Genomic DNA, 17,790 nt, shown 5'->3' on the forward strand with positions numbered 1-17,790 from the left:
GATGCTTTTTCGCCAACACTCATCCTCTCCTACGTGTACCAAATATATGTATATACATATGTAGATTATCCAATGTTCCCCAAGGCCGAGGGAGTCTAGGGAGTGCTGCTGCTGGGTGTAAATAACAACGTACCTAACCGTACCGAGGGAGTCTAGGGAGTGCTGCTGCTGGGTGTAAATAACAACGTACCTAACCGTACCTAGGTTCTGAGAACATCCGGACTAGCTTACGAGCTTCTTGACCTTGGCCTCCTGCTTTCTTCTGGATTGTTGCCCCGCCTTGGGAAGAAGGACCAGGCGAAGCGAGCTTCGAGCTTCCAATCACGTGAGGGCTGGCTGGCTGGCTGGCTGGCTGGGAGTTTTGGCCGAGAGTCGCGACCGTTTTCTTGGGTGTCGAGCCAATCGCGTTTCCTGGCAGGCGCGGAGATTGGTTGGAATTCGGTCAAGAGTGGGCCTGATCTGATCGTCCACTGAGAGCGAGTCTGAGGGAGCAGGTACTTTAGATACCTCTGGTCAAGTACCTTTTTTTCTCTCTCAGCCAGCCAGCTGCCTGCCTGCCTGCCTGCCTGCCCTCCAACCACTGCTGCTTTCGCCGGGACAACCAAAACAAGAGCGAGGAAAACAAACCTGGACAAATTCTCTTTGCCAAATTACCAGCCACAACAAACTCTCAACACCACCGCCAGCACGGTTTGTCACTTTGACGTCTCTCTCCCAGACGATCATCTGCTTCGCCGAGCAAGGACCAAACTCTCTCTTGCATATTTTATACACAAGGCCTGTTGGCAGTTTAGGCGCGCTTCACTTCGCTGGGCCTAGCTCAGAGCGAGCGTTGTTATCTCATCTCGCCGCATTGCTTGCTTGCTTGCTGGCGCCCCACCAGCCGGAGGGCCAGTGTTTATTCTGGCTTATCCAGTCCACTTGCAAGAATAAACATTGCAGCCAACCATGAACAGAGGTACGCTTCGCATCCGCCTCCCCTTCCAAACCCTGGGCTCTGAATGCTGGATTCACAAACTGCATGCATCCATTCGCTATCATTCTCTTTTTCCATTCTCCATTGGCCGTCAAGTCATGATGGACATCGGTCCCAAACGTCGCTTCCACAGCGCATTCCCTAACTATCCTCGCGCAGATTCACAGCCGCCCGACGCCGTTGCCATGGCACAGAACATGCCAATAAATAGAGCTCCCTCGAGGGCTTCGACTGCCTCTATACACAGCACCAACACGCAGCCCCAACCACAGCACGCTCTCGACCAGAGCTTCCCGGCCCTCCGTCCATGCAGACTGCCTACGGCGAACAATGGGTCGCGAATGGCCACCCCCAGGGGCGCGAGATGTCTCAGCCTGTTCATACGATGCAAGCAGGCGAGATGATCATAAGGCCGAACTCCCAATTGCAGCAGATGCATCCCGGCCAATCCTTTTCCGTCGACTCGAGCATGCAGTCTGTCGGTCCCCCGATGCAGTATTCACACCACGGCGTTGTACACCACCACGGCCTCTCCGGAGACTCGTTTGGTGCAAACACCAGCTTCGGCGACGACAGCCAGTTGAACGAGCGGGATGAGAACGAAGACGTTGATTCCCAGGGAGGCGCGGCCGCGAATTCTAAGCCGTCCAACAAAACGAGTGCCAACAATGAGCTCGAGATGCGGTCCTTGTTTCAGGCGAATAGGCAACGCTCTCTGCAGGATGTCGCGACCGAGCTCCATGGCAACGAGAGGGGTCCGAATTCTGAGCGCACCCGTCAAGTCTTCGCTATGCTTTGGTATGTGACATGGCACGGGACTGCCATGCTGGCTATGGAAGATCTTGTTCTGACTGACCATTGTATCCAGGATCAACCAAGTTTGCACCAAGGGAAAGGGGTCCGTCCCACGAGGAAGAGTATATGCCAACTATGCTTCACGCTGTGCCACGGAACGTATCACCGTTCTGAACCCAGCAAGCTTCGGCAAGCTCGTTCGCGTCCTCTTCCCCGGGCTCAAGACGCGTAGGCTCGGCGTGCGAGGAGAATCAAAGTACCATTATGTTAATTTCATGCTGGGTGACGATATGCCCGACATCCCTGAGCCCATTCAGCCTGCTATTCCCTTGCCCGAGCAGCAGACGAGCTTTGCCCAGAGCTTCAAGTATGTCTTTCCCTGTGAAGTAACACTGTATCGCATAGTACTAACAGCCGAACTTTAGCACTATCAAGGCCCCATCGGTCGAGGCAAGCCAATCCAAGGCGCTGTTGCCTTCACCCGAACCTCAGCAGCACTCCGAAACTCACGTGCCGTCGCAGTCCAGTCATAGCAGAACCCACAGTCTATATAACCAACCCGACGTATCGAGCCTCGATCAGCTGCAGTCGTCTACCGCGAAGACCCCCTTGCGCCTACACTTTGCAGCGGACAACGACGAACTATTCCGTCAGAACAATTCGCTTGTGTTGCCCAAGATCGAGCCGTTTCTACCGTCCAACACCGACCCAGACGCAGCCATGTCATTATCGGCACTTTACCGTTCCCACTGTACTTCACTAGTCGAGTGTATTCGTTATTGCAGAGAGAAGACCTTTTTTCATCTGTACACGTCCTTTCAGGGGACTCTCACAATGCCCGTACAGAAGCTATTCTCGAATCCCAGCGTCGCCCCTTGGATCGAACAATGCGACTTTATCCTCTACCAGAGAATGATAGGAATTGTCTCTGGGTTGACACTTCAGGTCGTACCTAAGCCTGTCCTGGATACGCTACGAAACATATCGGAGCGGTTAGTCCCTCACATTCGCGAATCCTTCCAGGGCCAACCGCGACACGTCGTCCAAGCTAAAGAGGCTCCGGCGACCATATTTGCTGCTTTACTGGATCGAGCACTGCGTGTCAACTTGACTGCCCACGCCGCAGCCAACATGTTATCCAACCCGGCTAACCGCGATCAAATGTACCTCGACTGGATCACAATGGTCAGGATACGGAAAATTGCCGAATGTGTGCCCACCCGAGGCATGGACGATGTCGTCAATCTTTTACTTGGCGAGTTGCGTGAACTGCTGGATCCGCAAGGAATCCCTTGGGAGATGGAGGTCATGACACTTTACGGTGACATGACTGCTAGGAATGGTCGTGTTCCTTCGGCGGCTAGTTCGGGAGAGGATAGTGCACAGAACGTTCTGGAGAGATGGGTTAATTTCCTTCAGTCTCTCCAAGGACGATTCCCTTATGCCACTCCCGAGGATATCGTATGGTGTGTGCAGAGACTTGGCACCGAGGTGATGCGGGACCTCACGATTGCCCAGGGTAAGAGCTTCGGTTCGTGGTGGGTCACCAAGTGCTGGGTGGATGAAATGATATCTTTCCTGGCTGAGCAAGGCGGGTTCATGAGACTCAAGTCATCGCTTCCAAGAGCGGCTAGCTCAGGAAGACGTTCGATGCCGGCAAAAGAGAACAGCCGGCAGGAGTCACAGGTCAGCAACGCCAGCGAGGACTTCCACAACATGCCCAACATGTCCCAGCAGCAACCGAACCGTGCACCATTCCCTTCTCAGTTGGAAACCCAAGGCCGGGACTCGCTCAGCGTGGGCGACAACCCTGATGACAGCGGAATTGGCATGCGGACCCCCGACGAGGAATTCCCGCTGGAGAAATTTGACCCGCCGAGTCAAGACCAATCCCTACAGCTGGATCAAGCCTTCTAGCCGAGGGAGTCCCAATCCACTTGGATAATGCTTGCAGCATCTTCACTTCTTGTCTATATAACAGCATTCATTAGGGACGCCTAGTGTTTTGAGCACTGGTGTTGGGGAGGTTTGGATTCACTTTCATCATGATGAAATAAGTATGAGAGTACGACGGTATGACAACGAGAAAACGATACGCGGCGCAGCGGCTGGGGAGCTTCTTAGACTGGGATGTGTTTTTTCTGTTCTCATTTTCCGATGGAATGTATAAACGATTTGTAATCTACGGCAGGGGGTGAGTGGGTGAGTGAAAGGACTATGGGGGCTGATGTCTGGGAAGGCCGCTTTCGCACCGAATTCGTCGATATAACTGGGAGGACGACAACAACGATCTTTCACTCTCCATCCGGAGAACAGAGGAAGCCATGGCCAGCGGATGGCTCCTGGATTATCTGCGCAACATTTGTGTAAAGCCTTTGGGTCGTGGGGCTTTTACACCAACTATGACCTTTTTGATACCTTAGCGTTTTTGAGACCGAGTGCCTATTAGGCCGGTGATGGATACTTGGTTGTTGGCAATGAATTATTCCATATTTATTCTTACTACACTGCCTGTTTTCGTCAATGTCGTATTCTCGTGTCCTGTACAAACTGAATGGGACTCGTACGCACAATACGCATGAAGAACATGCAGACAGGAGTGAGTGTCTACATTGTCAATTTGCTCATCACAAGGTAGGCCACACAGTGGAGGTGCAAAGGGGGTCCCTTGTGAACAAGTCCCAAAGGTAGATTTTTACCTACGCAACACGGCATTTTGGAGGAAGACAAGATAGGGGTATAGATATGTAGAATTCTTCTATATAAGCTTCACTTTCAAGGACAACAAAGAAAAAAAGTAAGTACTGTAGGCTCGATGCTTGTCGATTATGGCTTTCTAGCCTAGGTGCCACAAGCCAAAACGCAGGGCCAACGCGAATAATGTCTAGACCCCCCAAAATGCTTTGCATCTTTCTTGCTCTTGGTCCCCAAATGAAAAAATATCAGCAATGCAACGCCTTGGGTTTCCCTTTTTGTACTTGGTACAGTTACACTTTTGGCATATCGACAACCAATCTTTCCCCTCCCTCTCCCCATCCACCATTAATCCTCCGTCCCTCGTGTAGTGTGGCGGATGGGGTGGTTGTCTTGATATACCGATAGAACAAACGACAGGATCTCCTCACAAGAGAGCTCCTGTTGTCACGTATAAAAATCATTGGCGAGGCACACCGGTTTTCGGGCGCCCCGCCCCTGCTTCCCTTAATCAATACAATCGGATCAGATATCCATCTCCCCATCTGCAAGAGCCAGTCTTTGCTTAGCAGTCTTCGCCTTCTTACTGCCAGTGCCGCGGCGCTTCTTGCTCGCGGGTGCCGCCGGCGCTTCTTCGGCCGGCGTGGCCGTCCCGGTAACCGTGCCGGATTGCTTGTTGCCATCATCGAAATTTCCCTCGCCTGGACAAAAGTTAGCAAATGGAAACATCCAGGCGGTATTGTCCCTTTCGTTCTGGCTTTCGAACTCACCTTCATGGTACATCTCATCCAGACTGACAGCTTCCCTCTTCCTCTTTGCCGCGGCACCGCCACCACGCTTTTTGGTCTGCTTCTCGATCTCGCCATTCTCGAGCAGCTCCCTCTCTCTGCGTTCGATCATCTCGGCTTGGTCATCGTCGGCAAGCCACATGGCGATATCCTTGTTTCTGTTCTCGGCAGGGCGGCGGCCGCTGAAATCGACACCACGGGCACCACCGCCAGAGATGACCACACGTTGCACCTCTTCCTTCTGCATGGCACGCTTCCGGATACGTTCCTCGATGGTACCGCGCGTGATGAGTCGGTACACAGTGACTTGACGAGTCTGGCCCAGTCGATGGGCACGGTCCATGGCCTGCGAATCAATGGTAGGGTTCCAATCACTGTCATAGAAAATGACAGTATCGGCCGATGTCAAATTGATACCCAGACCACCAGCGCGTGTAGACAAAAGGAAGATGAAAATCTCGGGTCGAGTCTGGAAATCGGTCACGGTATCTCGACGGTCCTCCAGCTTGGTAGAACCATCCAGTCGGCAGTACTTGTAATTGCGGTAGGTCAAGTACTCCTCCATCAGGTCGATCATGCGTGTCATCTGGAAGTAAAGCAGTACACGGTGGCCCTCCTCCTTGAGCTTGAACAGAAGCTGATCAAGTTTGGCAAGCTTGCCACTATCAGTAACGAAGCGGCGCATGCTGGGCACCGTGATGTTGGTGAACTTCCTCTTCTCATTGTCCGGGCGCGGGATCATGGCCGTGGATGGGTACCGTTCTACAGGTACGTTCTGGGTGATCAGAGCCTTTTCTTCGAGGCTGTTGGGGCCGTAAAGCGCCCTGCGCATCGGTACGTTGAACAGAGTATCCTCCCGCTCGGTAATAGGAGCCCGCGTGCCCTCGCACGTTACCTCGATCGGCGGCGCCAAGGCGCCGGGCAGAGCTGCCTGCTCAACTCGGCTCAAGCCGGAATCACGCCACCTGGTGCGAGAAATATTCATGAGCTTGTCGAGAATACCCTCACTTGTCACTTCAGCAAGAGCCCTACGATCAGATCGGGCAGAAATCTGGAGGAGCGCGTGGGCTGGCGTGAAGTTCTTCTCCTCAGGCTCGTTGTACACAACATTGAGGTGTCCCAGTCGGTTTTCTTTCCTGACAAGACCGGCAGCACGTGAGAACACATCGGAATGGCTAGCCTTGTAAGCCTCCTGTGGGCTGGTGTCGGCGAACCGAAGGAATGAGAACGCATCTTGGCCACTTTCGCTCTCACGAATGTTGTCAGGTGTCCAGATGTTCATCATTTGGTTCAGGTATTTATTTCTGAACCCGGCCTTCACATTGTCCTTGCTGGCCTTGTAGAGCCGTCCGCCGTCCGTCCACACTAGGCGCGGGAGGTTGTACTCGACCAGACTGCGTGTCGAGTATCCGACGGCAACATTAGTTCCTTCTCGGACAAACGAAGCTGTCTCGGCAAAGTACGCGGTAGAGAATGGACTTGATGTTTCAGCACGCTCGAAAAGATCCGGGTGGTTGCAGACCTTTCGGAACTGCATGACAAGGTTCATAAGGGTTCCCGAGTCTTGATCGTCACCCAAGGTGGCCTTCTCGATAAGATCCATGATGCTGATCTGGTTGCGCAGGTTGCGGTAGTATGCGCGTTGGCGGTATGTGAGGTCGCAGAACACGTCGAGCTCGATCTTGTCGCCCAGCTCCTTCTGCACGTGCTTCTTCACACGACGCAACATGAACGGTTTGAGGATCATGTGCAGCCGCTTAAGCTGGTCCTCGTTGAGCGTCGTGTTGCTCTGCGCGTGAGACTCAATGTCCTTGGAAAACCACTCGCTGAATTCATCGTGAGAATCAAACAGCGAAGGCATGATGAAATGAAGCAACGCCCACAACTCCTGCATGTTGTTCTGGATCGGGGTACCGGTCAACAGTAGTCTGTTACGGCAATGGAAGCTGAGCAGGCACTTCCAACGTGAGCTCTGTGAGCTCTTGATGGCTTGCGCCTCGTCCAGAATCATGTACTGCCATTTCATCTTCTGGAAATAAGCAACATCAGACACGACAAGCTGGTACGACGTGACCAGAACATGGAATGGCGAATCCTTCTTGTATGTGTGGTGTTTGCGGTCCCAGAACTTTCGCAGTACCTTGCGGTCTCCTGCGGTTCCCCAGTAAGGGAGAATCTTGAACTCGGGCACGAACCTGGCAATCTCTTGCTGCCAGTTGTGCAGAGTCGAAGCCGGGGCCACAACCAAGTAGGGGCCCCAGATGTCGTGCACCTCGGCCAGATAGGCCATGACGGAAATGGACTGAACAGTCTTGCCGAGACCCATTTCGTCTGCCAGAATTCCGTTGATACCTTGCTCGTAGAGGTTGGCAAGCCAATTGAGACCCTTGAGCTGGTACTCCTTGAGCTGGCAGTTCAGAAGCTTGGGCTGCTCGATATCGACATCGCCAAGTCCTGTTGGGTTTTGGAAGTTCATCTCACCATCCTCGTCCATGTCTGTTTCCTGCTTGTTAAACGCTCGCGCCTTCTGCTGGGCCTCCGCAATGGCATTTTGCGCATTCGCCATAGCAGCCTGGCGCAGCGTTTCCTCATCTTCTTCATCGAAGTTGAGGTTGTCAAAGTTGGTAACCTTGGAGCCGACTGGGCCTGTGGGCTCGTCAACGTTTACCTTGTGTTCCGAAGTACCATCCGCAGCAGGCGCGATCTCCGGGTTGTCGGTACTTCTCTCAACCTCATCCGTCTTGATCTTCTTGCCGATGAAATGGGAATACAGCTCTGTCTGCGAGATCAAGAAGTTCAGCTTCCTCTTCTGTCGCGCAGCTTCTCGGTCGGCCTCCTCCTTGCGGGCGTTCTCAATCTCCTGCCTCTCGGCAGCCTTGCGTAGATCCCGCTCCTCGCGCTCGTTGCGCTTCCAGAAGCTCATCATATCACGCATACAACGCTTGGCCCTTGCCTGTAGATCTTTGGTCCCCTTGTTGGTTCGCAGTTGCCAGCGTTTTGCCTCCTTGGAAGCAAGGATCGCCGTCTTTTTGAGGTTTGACGCTTTGGTAGCGTAGGAATCGCCCGCAAGCTTGAACGTCTTAGGCACATCTTTGCGTGCGAGATCGCGCCAGATCTGATCGTAAATCTGATTGTAACCCTTCGACTGGAATTTGGTCTCCAAGGGGTTGGCGGGTGGCTCCTCGACCGCCTTCTCCTTCTCCTTGGGCTCTTTGGTGCTGTCTCGTCCTTCCCGGTCCTTGTCCTTGGACTCCTTGGAAGAGCCTTTGTTAAGCTTGATGCGAATCTTGGTCTCTTCCCTAGACGGCAGCTCCTCGCCAGCATCAATGGCGGCCTGTGCAGCTTCCGCAGAATCTTTCTCGGCTTGTTTCTGCTCCTTGGACTTCTTAGGCCGGGTTCCGGAGCGTTTCGACTTCTTGGTGCTGGCCGGCTCTGCATCACTAGTGCCCATGATAAAGCTGGACATGGTGCCACCCTCCAGGTTTGGCTCGTATGGCGCAAGGTTTCGTGCGGGACCCTTGATGCCCTTTTGAAGGACCATCTTAGTGGCTTCGACCTTCTTGTTGGCCCTTTCGGCCTCACGGAGGAGCTTTTGTCGTTCAGTCTCGTTTGCAGTGGAGAGAGCCTTGGCCAGCGCAAGCTCTCGCTGCTCGATTGTGACTTGCATCGACTTTTCGCGGCGACGCTTGCGCTGCATGTCCTTCTTCCGCTCTTTCTCCGCGAACACCTCGCGCTCTCTAACCTCCTGAAGTGCTTCTTCGTAGTAGATCTCATCGTATCGTCGCTTGCCTTGAGCAGCATGACTGTTAAGCCTCCTGCCCATAGACGTGACCAAGTCGCCACGACGGCTCTTATTATCGCCGGACTCGTCCCTCTCCAAATTGAGCTTGCGTCTCTTGTTTCGGCTAATATAGATATCTTGCTCCATGTCGAGTTCGGAGAGATCGACGTCGTCAGCGTCAGCATCCAGTCGTTCCAGGAGCTTCTCGATTTTCTTCTCCTTGTCGGCTGAGAGCGTACGGGCTTTCGCCTGGCCATTAGACTGTCGCTTACTGGCAGATTTGACAGGGGGTCCCTAGACGCGCTTGATGATCTTCGCGACTTGGATTTCGAGCCGCCGCCTTCCGAGTCTCGAAGCTGGGCCTCGCGACCCTTACTCTTGCGAGCCGGCTTCTCCCTCTTCTCAGTCATGATCGGCGGCCTTGCAGGTTTCGGCAGAGGGTCGGTGCTTGACAGGATATTGGAGAACGACATGAGCTCAGCTGCCCGGCTCGGTGTCTAATGATGCAAGTTAGCTGGGATGCTTATTGACATGGACGGTCGGCCACGATGGAAACGTGAAGGTTGACAACATGAGGTCGGTTCAAGCATGAGGAGTTGTTATGCACATTGCATAATCATATAAATGAAACTTACACTGGCCGGGGCTGCCGCAGTAATGGAGGAGGCAGCAGGCTCGGGGTTCAGGATTGATGGTAACGAGGCAGCAGGTGTAGATGATTGATGGCTGGTGGTTGATGCAGCTTCAGGCTGGGTGCGATGACGCGAGGGAGATGCTGCCAGATTTATTGCTTTGTTGGTTGGGCTGGGCGGATCAGCACTGGTACCATTGGTGGTTTTGGAGTGTGAGCGAGGGCTGCGGCCTCGAGGTGGGAAATTTGCATTCACAGGCGATGGCGAACCATAGCCATTGGACTTGGGTCGCTGCGAATAGCCGGTGCTGTAGGGATCGTTGCGTGACGACTGTTGATGGAGGTGAGAAGGTTAGCGGTTGATGCGAAAACGCCTTTGGGTCAGAAAAAAGGAAATACGGTTGGTGTTGCTGCAATTAGGGAATGTCGGCCATTCATTATTGTCATCGGCCAAAACCCCCTCCAGACAAGGCCGATGCTTCACCATGGTTCACCTTTTATCTTACGCAGAGCAAACTCCGGTGGAACGCGAATAAGGTCTGCACCTCGCAAGCAGCCACATCCACTTCCAACACACTGAGCGAGCACCTTTGCTACACTACAGCATAAAAACGGGGGACGTGCAAAGGAAGTTCTCGCTTGAGCACATAACATTTATCTCCGACGCATCGCGATGGAGTTTACACAGGTAGATTCAAGATCCAGAATACAATGCGACACTGCCGCGCTGCTCTCTAAGGGGGGACGCCTCGGCCGGGTTCTCGACCAAAAAAAGTTATATGGGACTCGGTCAGCTCACCTGCTTATTGTTGGACCACGAGTCGGAGGGCCTTCTTTCTTTCGTGGTAGTGTCCGTCAACGGATCGTAGAAGCTGCCCGACTTCTTCTCGCGTGCAGTTGTCTGGTGGCGATCGGCCTGTGGCGGTTGTAGCGGCGATGCACCGTTCCTTGCGCCGGGTGAGGCCATAATGATTGATGAGCCAGAGGCCCCTGGCGGCGGAGCCAGAGGAGGCAAGCCGGAGTTATAAGTCGGGTATGGTGGCGATGATGTTGACGATGTAGTCGATGGAGGATGCGAGGACGCGTAGGGGTCAAATGAGTGTTGTGGTGGCGGGTGGTGGTGGTCGCTGGGATTAAGAAGAGGTGGCGGACGTCGCGTCGTGATGGTGGCCGAGGCCGACGATGATGGTGTTGCGATTAATGGAGCAGCATTTGCTGGATGAAGGGGGAGTTGGTGGTGGGTGGGAATGGGAAAGGAATTTGTTGTGGGTGAAGAAGAAGAAGGAGAAGGGTGTGGACGATGCTGCTGTGGATGGAATGGCGCGGGCTGGTGAAAATCTGATTGCAGCAGCAATTGCTGCGTTGACGCTTTTGTCGGAGATCTCACCACGGTTACGTTGGCGTTGGCCGTATTAGTAGTATTCAACTCATTAGCATTGGCGTCCTTGGGTCCAACTGCCTGCCGCGCCAGAGCTTCGTCTCCAATTGCTCCAACGTGCCCGGGGAATCCACCTGAGGCTGCGCCAGCACCGACACCAGCAAAAGCACCAGAAGCAGAAGCAGAAGCACCAGAAGCACCAGAACCGCCATCGGCATTAGTGCTGTGTCTCGATGCAGATCCCACTCGCGGTCCTGCGAGGTCGATTTCAATTGCGGCTCCTCCAACTTCGTTCATCACCCCTTCGACAAAGGACGAGTGACGACGTGGTCCTGGCGCGCTGGAAAGTCCCGGCGATGGCGAACCGGCCGCTGCATGTGCGAATGCTGCTCTCTGCCCAGGTGAAGCTTGTTGCGGCTGGAATGGTGTACCAAGCGATCTCCTCGATCTATCGCTGCGCTCGTCTCCCGTGTGCTGCAGCACCGTCGCATGGAAATCCATCTCTCACTAATCGTCTTGTCTCTTGCATTGGAGTATATATATAATTGCTTTTTTCCCTTGCCCCCTCCTCGCCTCTTCCAGATGCCAGATGCTTTTGTTGTGAGTGGTCTTGACGTCGTTCCGGGTCCGTACAGCGTCCTTTTTTAGCGCATCGCCATCATTCTTCCACCAGCATACGGGTTTGAGACATACAACCCACGCTACTCGGAGAATGAGGGTTTGGGAAACGAATCAGTCGGGCAAGATCGCGGAATCAGTCGCAGCCACACCGCCTAAGCAACTCCAGAAGAAGTATTTTAGGCTGCACTTGGTTTTTTTGCTACGCTGCGCAGATATTCGCAGGTAACTGGCTGGACGTGACCTGGGGAGCAAATAAACGTCTCGGTCGATTACAGGTCTTTCATCGGAGCAATAGTCGATCCAGACTCTATGCGCAACAAGGCAGTAGTGTACGTATAGCACGTAAAGGTAAGAGAAGATACGAAGTACAAAATGCTTTTGGAATCTCGATGTCTATGCCGGAGTGGATCAACGTGAAAAGGGCCAGATTCTAGTCTAGGTTGCCATAGATGGATGGTACAGGAAGGCGACAAAGGTGCAACTCCCAGGTACGCAAGAGCTATGAGAGAGGAAGGGGACCGGATGGGCAAAATAGAGGGTATTGGCGATGGGCGAGGTAGAATGGTGTGGGAAAACTGGATGCTCTCGAGGTTGACGGGTTTCTTTCTAATGCATTCCCTCCACGGCCATGGTTGCTGAAGTCGGTCCAGTCCAGTCCAATAATAGACACATTGCGCTTCCTCCTGCACCGGGACCCAGACGCAGCGGAGTTGGTAGCCAGCCAGCCAGCAGCATGGTGATGTGATGGCAGCAGAAACCCACGCCGGCCCAGCAGCGCTCTCGCTTCGTGCTCGCCAATTCTCGCCGAAAGGGTCGAACACGGGTGCCAGAACGGGTGCGTCTGATGGGATGGGAATGGGGAAGGGGAGGATTTGATGAGATCCGTCCAGACAACCCACCTCCACACCTTGGACATCCCTGCGCCGCCTATCCAATAGGGGGCTAGCATGCACTTACCCTACAATGCATCCCGAATCCCCCGGCCGGCCAAGCCCCAGCCATTACCCAGTCAATTACATTGACAACGAGTTGCACCCAGCCGGCTGGCGACTGTACATTGTACATGCCTATATTTATCCTTGGGAAACTTTTCTCTGTGCTCCTTGTCCGCAAGCAGAAGGCAGATTGGTGCAAAGCATGGACTAGGGAATACTAAGGTATTGCTGATAGATACCTACATGTACCTTACTTGGCCATGGAAACATCGACGCTGCAGTGTAACCTTTCTACAGGCACGTTGCGATACGGTACAGAGACATAAGACACTCTCACGGGCGAAGGCGTGCTAGGCGTGGGCGCGCGACTTTCCAAGTATTCGTCCCCTGTCCACCTGCCTGCCCTGTGGTCTGTGGATCTCGATTTAGACAGGGCCCCAGTTGCTGTTTCCAGACTGGGCTGAGCTGAGGCGTTCCAACGACTCGCGCGTCGCTGGCTACCCCACTTTGCGGGTGGGGCGGTTGCTGGGCACAAGGAAGCATGCAACTTCCAAGCTCGCGATGGCTTCAATACAGTAGAGATATGACGACTGACGATGGCATCACTGGTGATAATTGGCGTTTCTATCCTACTATGGGATCACATGCTGACAAGAACTGCCACTATCGTACGGCGTATGAGAGAATTGTAGAATGTGTAGGAAGCCAGGTGAGGTCAGACTTATAGCAAGAACAACATGTTGCCACGTTGGAAAGTTTGGATACAAATGTGACGATGAGAAAGGGCCATTCCGAGCAGAATCCAACCGAAGCCACCTCTTCGGACCACGATAGGGATATTTAATCCAATAAGCCTTTCAAACACAGAACAATTTGACCAAGTGTTGCATGGTTTCTCGCGTCATATTGGAAGGGGGGCCATGGCAAGTGGCTCATCATCATAGACAACTTCAAAGTTGAATCTGATAGACGAGTGGCCCTAGTAGTTTTCCCAACGGTGAAGAAAGAGAAGAACTAAAATAAAAAACGAAAATATGAATGCCCTCAGGTAGCTCACCCAGACCTCTCAATCTGGGAATCACAGGGCAAAGGTCAGCGGTGATATTGTGAAAAAAATGGAAGGGAAAAAAAATGCAAAAAAGCTAGGCGTCCTGCGTCAGGATCGAACCATACGAAAAACCATCCTGGAAACACGAGCCCAGGCAGGTTTTATCTGGCCACCGACTGAGCCACGTGGGCTGCTTGTATACGAGTTTGTGGTTGAAAACAATCCAGTTATTTGGACATATGACTACACCTTCTGGTCACTTTGTACCTACACACTTACAGGCAGGGAGACAGACGCGTTCCCCACCAAGCTGGCCTCCCTACAGCCAGGTGCTGCTCTGGCCCAGCAGCATAAGGATAAGTACCTATGTAGGTAGGGAGTCTCCGGAGCTCACTCAATCATCGGTCCATGTGGCTGGGCCATCTCATCCTCGAGGCTCATAACGTCAGCAAGCCTATCATAAAGCCGACAGGCGCACACATATCCTTCCCTGCTTGGTTGAGATTGACGGAAGTGAGTTTGCCTTGGGCATCTTAGGCAAGGAAGCAAGACATCCAAGATCGGATGCAATGCTTTGAATTCTCGCTCCCACTGGATGTCCTCGCAAGCCATTGTGAATGCAGGCAGCATGATGTGGTCCTTATCATGGACCGAACATGGCGATCTGCCGTACATCCCGGGTGAGTATGGATCTCTTGCCCGAGTGTCTGGCCGTACTGCCTGGAAGGCATTAGACCAGCTCAACCATCGTGCATTGCAAATCTATGACCGGGTCAGATCATCAGGGAGGTGAGTTCGTGATGCTGATGATTACAACCATACGTCTCCGCCCCTACCCCTATCCCCAAGGTAGCATTAAAGTCTGGCAGAAGTCGATGCATTATTTAGAACAGCTCACATGTTGAGTGCTCTATTCTAGGAAAGACGATGCCACGATCAACAGCGAGCATCCTAGGCGACATATTACCGTAGCTATCTGGGGGCATTGTCCGCTTCTATTTCCACAAAACCTCTCCTGCAATCCATATCCAGGGTAGCATGTGCGATACTGTCTGTCACTCACTGACTGCATGACTTACAATATGCCCCAACGCAACTGCCCTGCGACGCTAGGTACCCCTTAATGGCGACAGCGCTGCCCTCACCATGCCATGCCGTCCTGGACACATTAGGGAATAAACGCACCGGAATAATATTAAGTGCCGTGGTATACATGTTTATTCCACTAGGCAAGATGCTTATCCTACTGGATGCAATGCCTAATTAGATAAATATTGCTGTTTTTTCCCGCAAGTAGTCGACTGGCCTAATCATTTATTGATTAGGTGTTATTTAATAGGAATAAGTATTATTCCCTAATCTATACAGGACGACACGATATGGTGAGGGCAGCGTTGTCGCCATCAAGGGGATATCCACCCACAACTATGCCGTGACGTAAGGTATCTGGTACCGGCTGACCAGTATAAGTGTTCGGAAGTCACGATGGGAGTAATGGTATGTGTTCATCAACGTCTATTCCTAACCACCTATCAATGGATTTTTGTCATGCCCGGGGCTCTTGCCTGGCAAGCCCCCATGAGTCTTAGAGTGCGGCTACTCTGCCCAATCTATAATGAGCCGCATCCTAAAATGCATGCTAACACGTCTCTATGAATCAAGCCCAAAAGTAAACGACCGAAAATCATTGCGCCAAAGAGCCGGGTCACCTTAAACAGCACCAGCAGCCAACATCTTCTTCCGCAGGTAGTTCTTGTAGTCACCAATGGAACCATCCCACTGTGTGATAGTCTTGTTCTCACACACCAGAATCTGCTTGGCAATCTTGTCGAGCAATCTGCAAAGTGTATTAATTAGTATATGTGTCACATATTGGAAGGAAAAGTCAGGAGTTGTGTTAACTTACCGGAAGTCGTGAGAGACAACGATCACACCGCCATCGAAGTGGTTGATGGCATCAGCGAGAGCGTCAATGGTAGAGATATCAAGACCGTTCGTAGGCTCGTCGAGCAACAACATGTTGGGGGCGTCAATGGCCAGAATGGCGAACACGATTCTGGACTTTTGGCCTTCAGACAGAGTGCCCATCAAGGCGGTCTGGACGTTACCCGTGACACCATAACGGCCAAGCTGCTGTCTCCAGTATTGGTAATCTTGCGTCTTCTCACGGTACTTGTCGCGGACGAAGTCAAGAGCAGACTTTGTCAGGTCAAGCTGCTCAGCACTGTGTTGGGAGTACATGCCGAGCTTCAAGTGAGTGTGGCGTCCTACGGAACCACCAGTAGGGGTGATCTTGTTGGTCATTAACCGCAGCAGAGTGGACTTGCCAACACCGTTGGGGCCGACCAGGGCAGCACGGGAGTCCATGTCGAAACCGAGATCGACGTTACGGTACAGGTCGTCCTCGGGCTTTCCTGAGTAAGAGAAGGTGACGTTGTCGAAAGACAACACTGGCGGGGAAGCTTCTCGGCATCAGCGAAGCGGAACTTGAACTCTCTGTCATCGACGACCTTCTCGATGAGGCCGGCTTCAATCATCTTTTGCTTTTGCTTCTCACGGGACTTGGCCTGTCGCACCAAGTTGGCGTAAGTACCAGCACTGGCAATGAACTTGTCGATGTGAGCAATTTCAGCCTGCTGCTTCTCGTAGGCCTTCATCTGGTTGACTTCCTGCTCGGCACGGGTCTTGGTGTAAGAGTCGAAGTTACCACCGAAGTACATGAGCTGTTGCTTGCGCATATCGATCATGTTGTTGCAGACACCGTTCAAGAAATCCTGGGAGTGAGAAATGAGGACGAGGGTACGGTCCCACTTCTTCAGGTACTCTTCCAGCCACACACAGGCCTCGAGATCCAAATGGGCAGTAGGGTCGTCAAGAAGCAGGAGCGTGGGCTTGACGAAGAGAGCCTTGCCGAGGGCGACTCGCATACGCCAACCACCGGACATATCCTTGGTCTTCTTGTGGATGGTCACCTTGTCGAAACCGAGACCAGTCAAGATAAGAGAGGCCCTGGTGGCAAAGGTAGAGGGGTCCATCTTGTCGATGTGGTCGTAGAGATCGAGCAGCATCGGGCTTTCGGGGCCCTCCTCCTCGAGCATCTTCTCGGAGAGATCCTCCAGTCTCTTCATCTCGTTCTCTGCCTCACGGACGACCCACTCGAGAGCGCCGAGCTCAGAGGGCGGGGCACCCTGGTTGAGAAGGTAGATGTCGACATGCTCGGGGATGGGGTACTCGCGAGCGGCGATGGCCTTGAGCAGGGTAGACTTTCCGCAGCCGTTCTCACCGAGGAGACCGTAGCGGCGACCGAGGGTAAGCTCGAGGGTGGTCTCGTTGAGAAGGACGCGACCGTGGAAAGTCAAGGTGGCGGTGATGATCTTGACGTCCTTGCTCGTAGGAGTGGAGGCCAACACACCGGTGGTGATACGATCACTCAGGCCTTCCTTGTCTGCTTGGGCAGCAAGTGCCTCGATCTTGGCCTTGTTCTCGTCGTCGTCATCTCCGGCCACAGAGCTGGCCTTGGAGGCAGCCTTGGAGTTGGCCTTGGATCTGGAAGCGAGCGTCTTCTTCTCGCCCTTGCCTTCGGCGGCGTCAGCGGCCTTCTTGGCGAGTCTCTTCTCCTTGGATGAGGAAACCATGGTGATGGTAGAGATGGATGGGTAGCGGTCAGGCTTTTTTGTCGATAGACAGCAGAGCAGGCGGCGATGACGAAATTCCGGTTGGGTATAAAAAGAGCGTCGAATAAAAAAATTACCCCGCTTCGATGGAAAATGCGAAGAGTCGAGAGGCTCAGGTGTCAATCACAAGTGAATGTGACTGGATTTGATGGTGATGGAAAACAGAAAGAATTTTCCAGTGCCTCAGGTCTTGTCGAAAATCGGGAGGTAGACCTTTCGAAAAACTAGAAGATGCTGGGTGCCAGGGAAAGAAAAATTAATTGGCCTTCGAGTTTCGGGCTGACTTTGTCAGGCAAAGCGAACCTGGGACAATCCAGTGTCTAGTTTGCGACTCAGCCCCTCACAGGCTCACACACACACACTTTGGCTCTCTGCCAATTACGATGGAGGGGCAACAGCCAACCCCGTCAACCCCCACCAAAGCATCCCTGGCAGCAGAGCACAATTTTCGCCCGATAGCAGATAAGAA

General features: G+C 53.0%; 3 protein-coding genes across 3 annotated transcripts; 1 reads left to right on the forward strand and 2 right to left on the reverse strand.

Annotated features, from left to right (window-relative positions):
* Window positions 1-1,283: 1,283 nt before the first annotated feature.
* Window positions 1,284-3,688, forward strand: PG997_013912 (RFX DNA-binding domain-containing protein; the record flags this gene model as incomplete). The annotated part of the gene is made up of 3 exons (XM_066818226.1): window positions 1,284-1,774; window positions 1,845-2,138; window positions 2,197-3,688. The coding sequence occupies 3 exons, from the start codon at window positions 1,284-1,286 to the stop codon at window positions 3,686-3,688; spliced, it is 2,277 nt and encodes a 758-aa protein (XP_066663918.1).
* A 1,302-nt stretch (window positions 3,689-4,990) lies between these two features.
* PG997_013913 (uncharacterized protein) lies at window positions 4,991-11,544 on the reverse strand (the record flags this gene model as incomplete). Its single annotated transcript, XM_066818227.1, has 4 exons — window positions 4,991-9,253; window positions 9,307-9,531; window positions 9,670-9,996; window positions 10,465-11,544. 4 exons carry the CDS (start codon window positions 11,542-11,544, stop codon window positions 4,991-4,993), a joined length of 5,895 nt encoding a protein of 1,964 aa, XP_066663919.1.
* A 3,813-nt stretch (window positions 11,545-15,357) lies between these two features.
* PG997_013914 (ATP-binding protein cassette- sub-family F- member 2) lies at window positions 15,358-17,282 on the reverse strand (the record flags this gene model as incomplete). The annotated part of the gene is made up of 3 exons (XM_066818228.1): window positions 15,358-15,484; window positions 15,554-16,056; window positions 16,119-17,282. The coding sequence occupies 3 exons, from the start codon at window positions 17,280-17,282 to the stop codon at window positions 15,358-15,360; spliced, it is 1,794 nt and encodes a 597-aa protein (XP_066663920.1).
* Between the last annotated feature and the right edge of the window lie 508 nt (window positions 17,283-17,790).

Source organism: Apiospora hydei (genome assembly GCF_038363865.1).
Source record: "Apiospora hydei strain CBS 114990 chromosome Unknown utg000009l_segment0_segment0, whole genome shotgun sequence".
Classification (NCBI taxonomy): domain Eukaryota; kingdom Fungi; phylum Ascomycota; class Sordariomycetes; order Amphisphaeriales; family Apiosporaceae; genus Apiospora; species Apiospora hydei.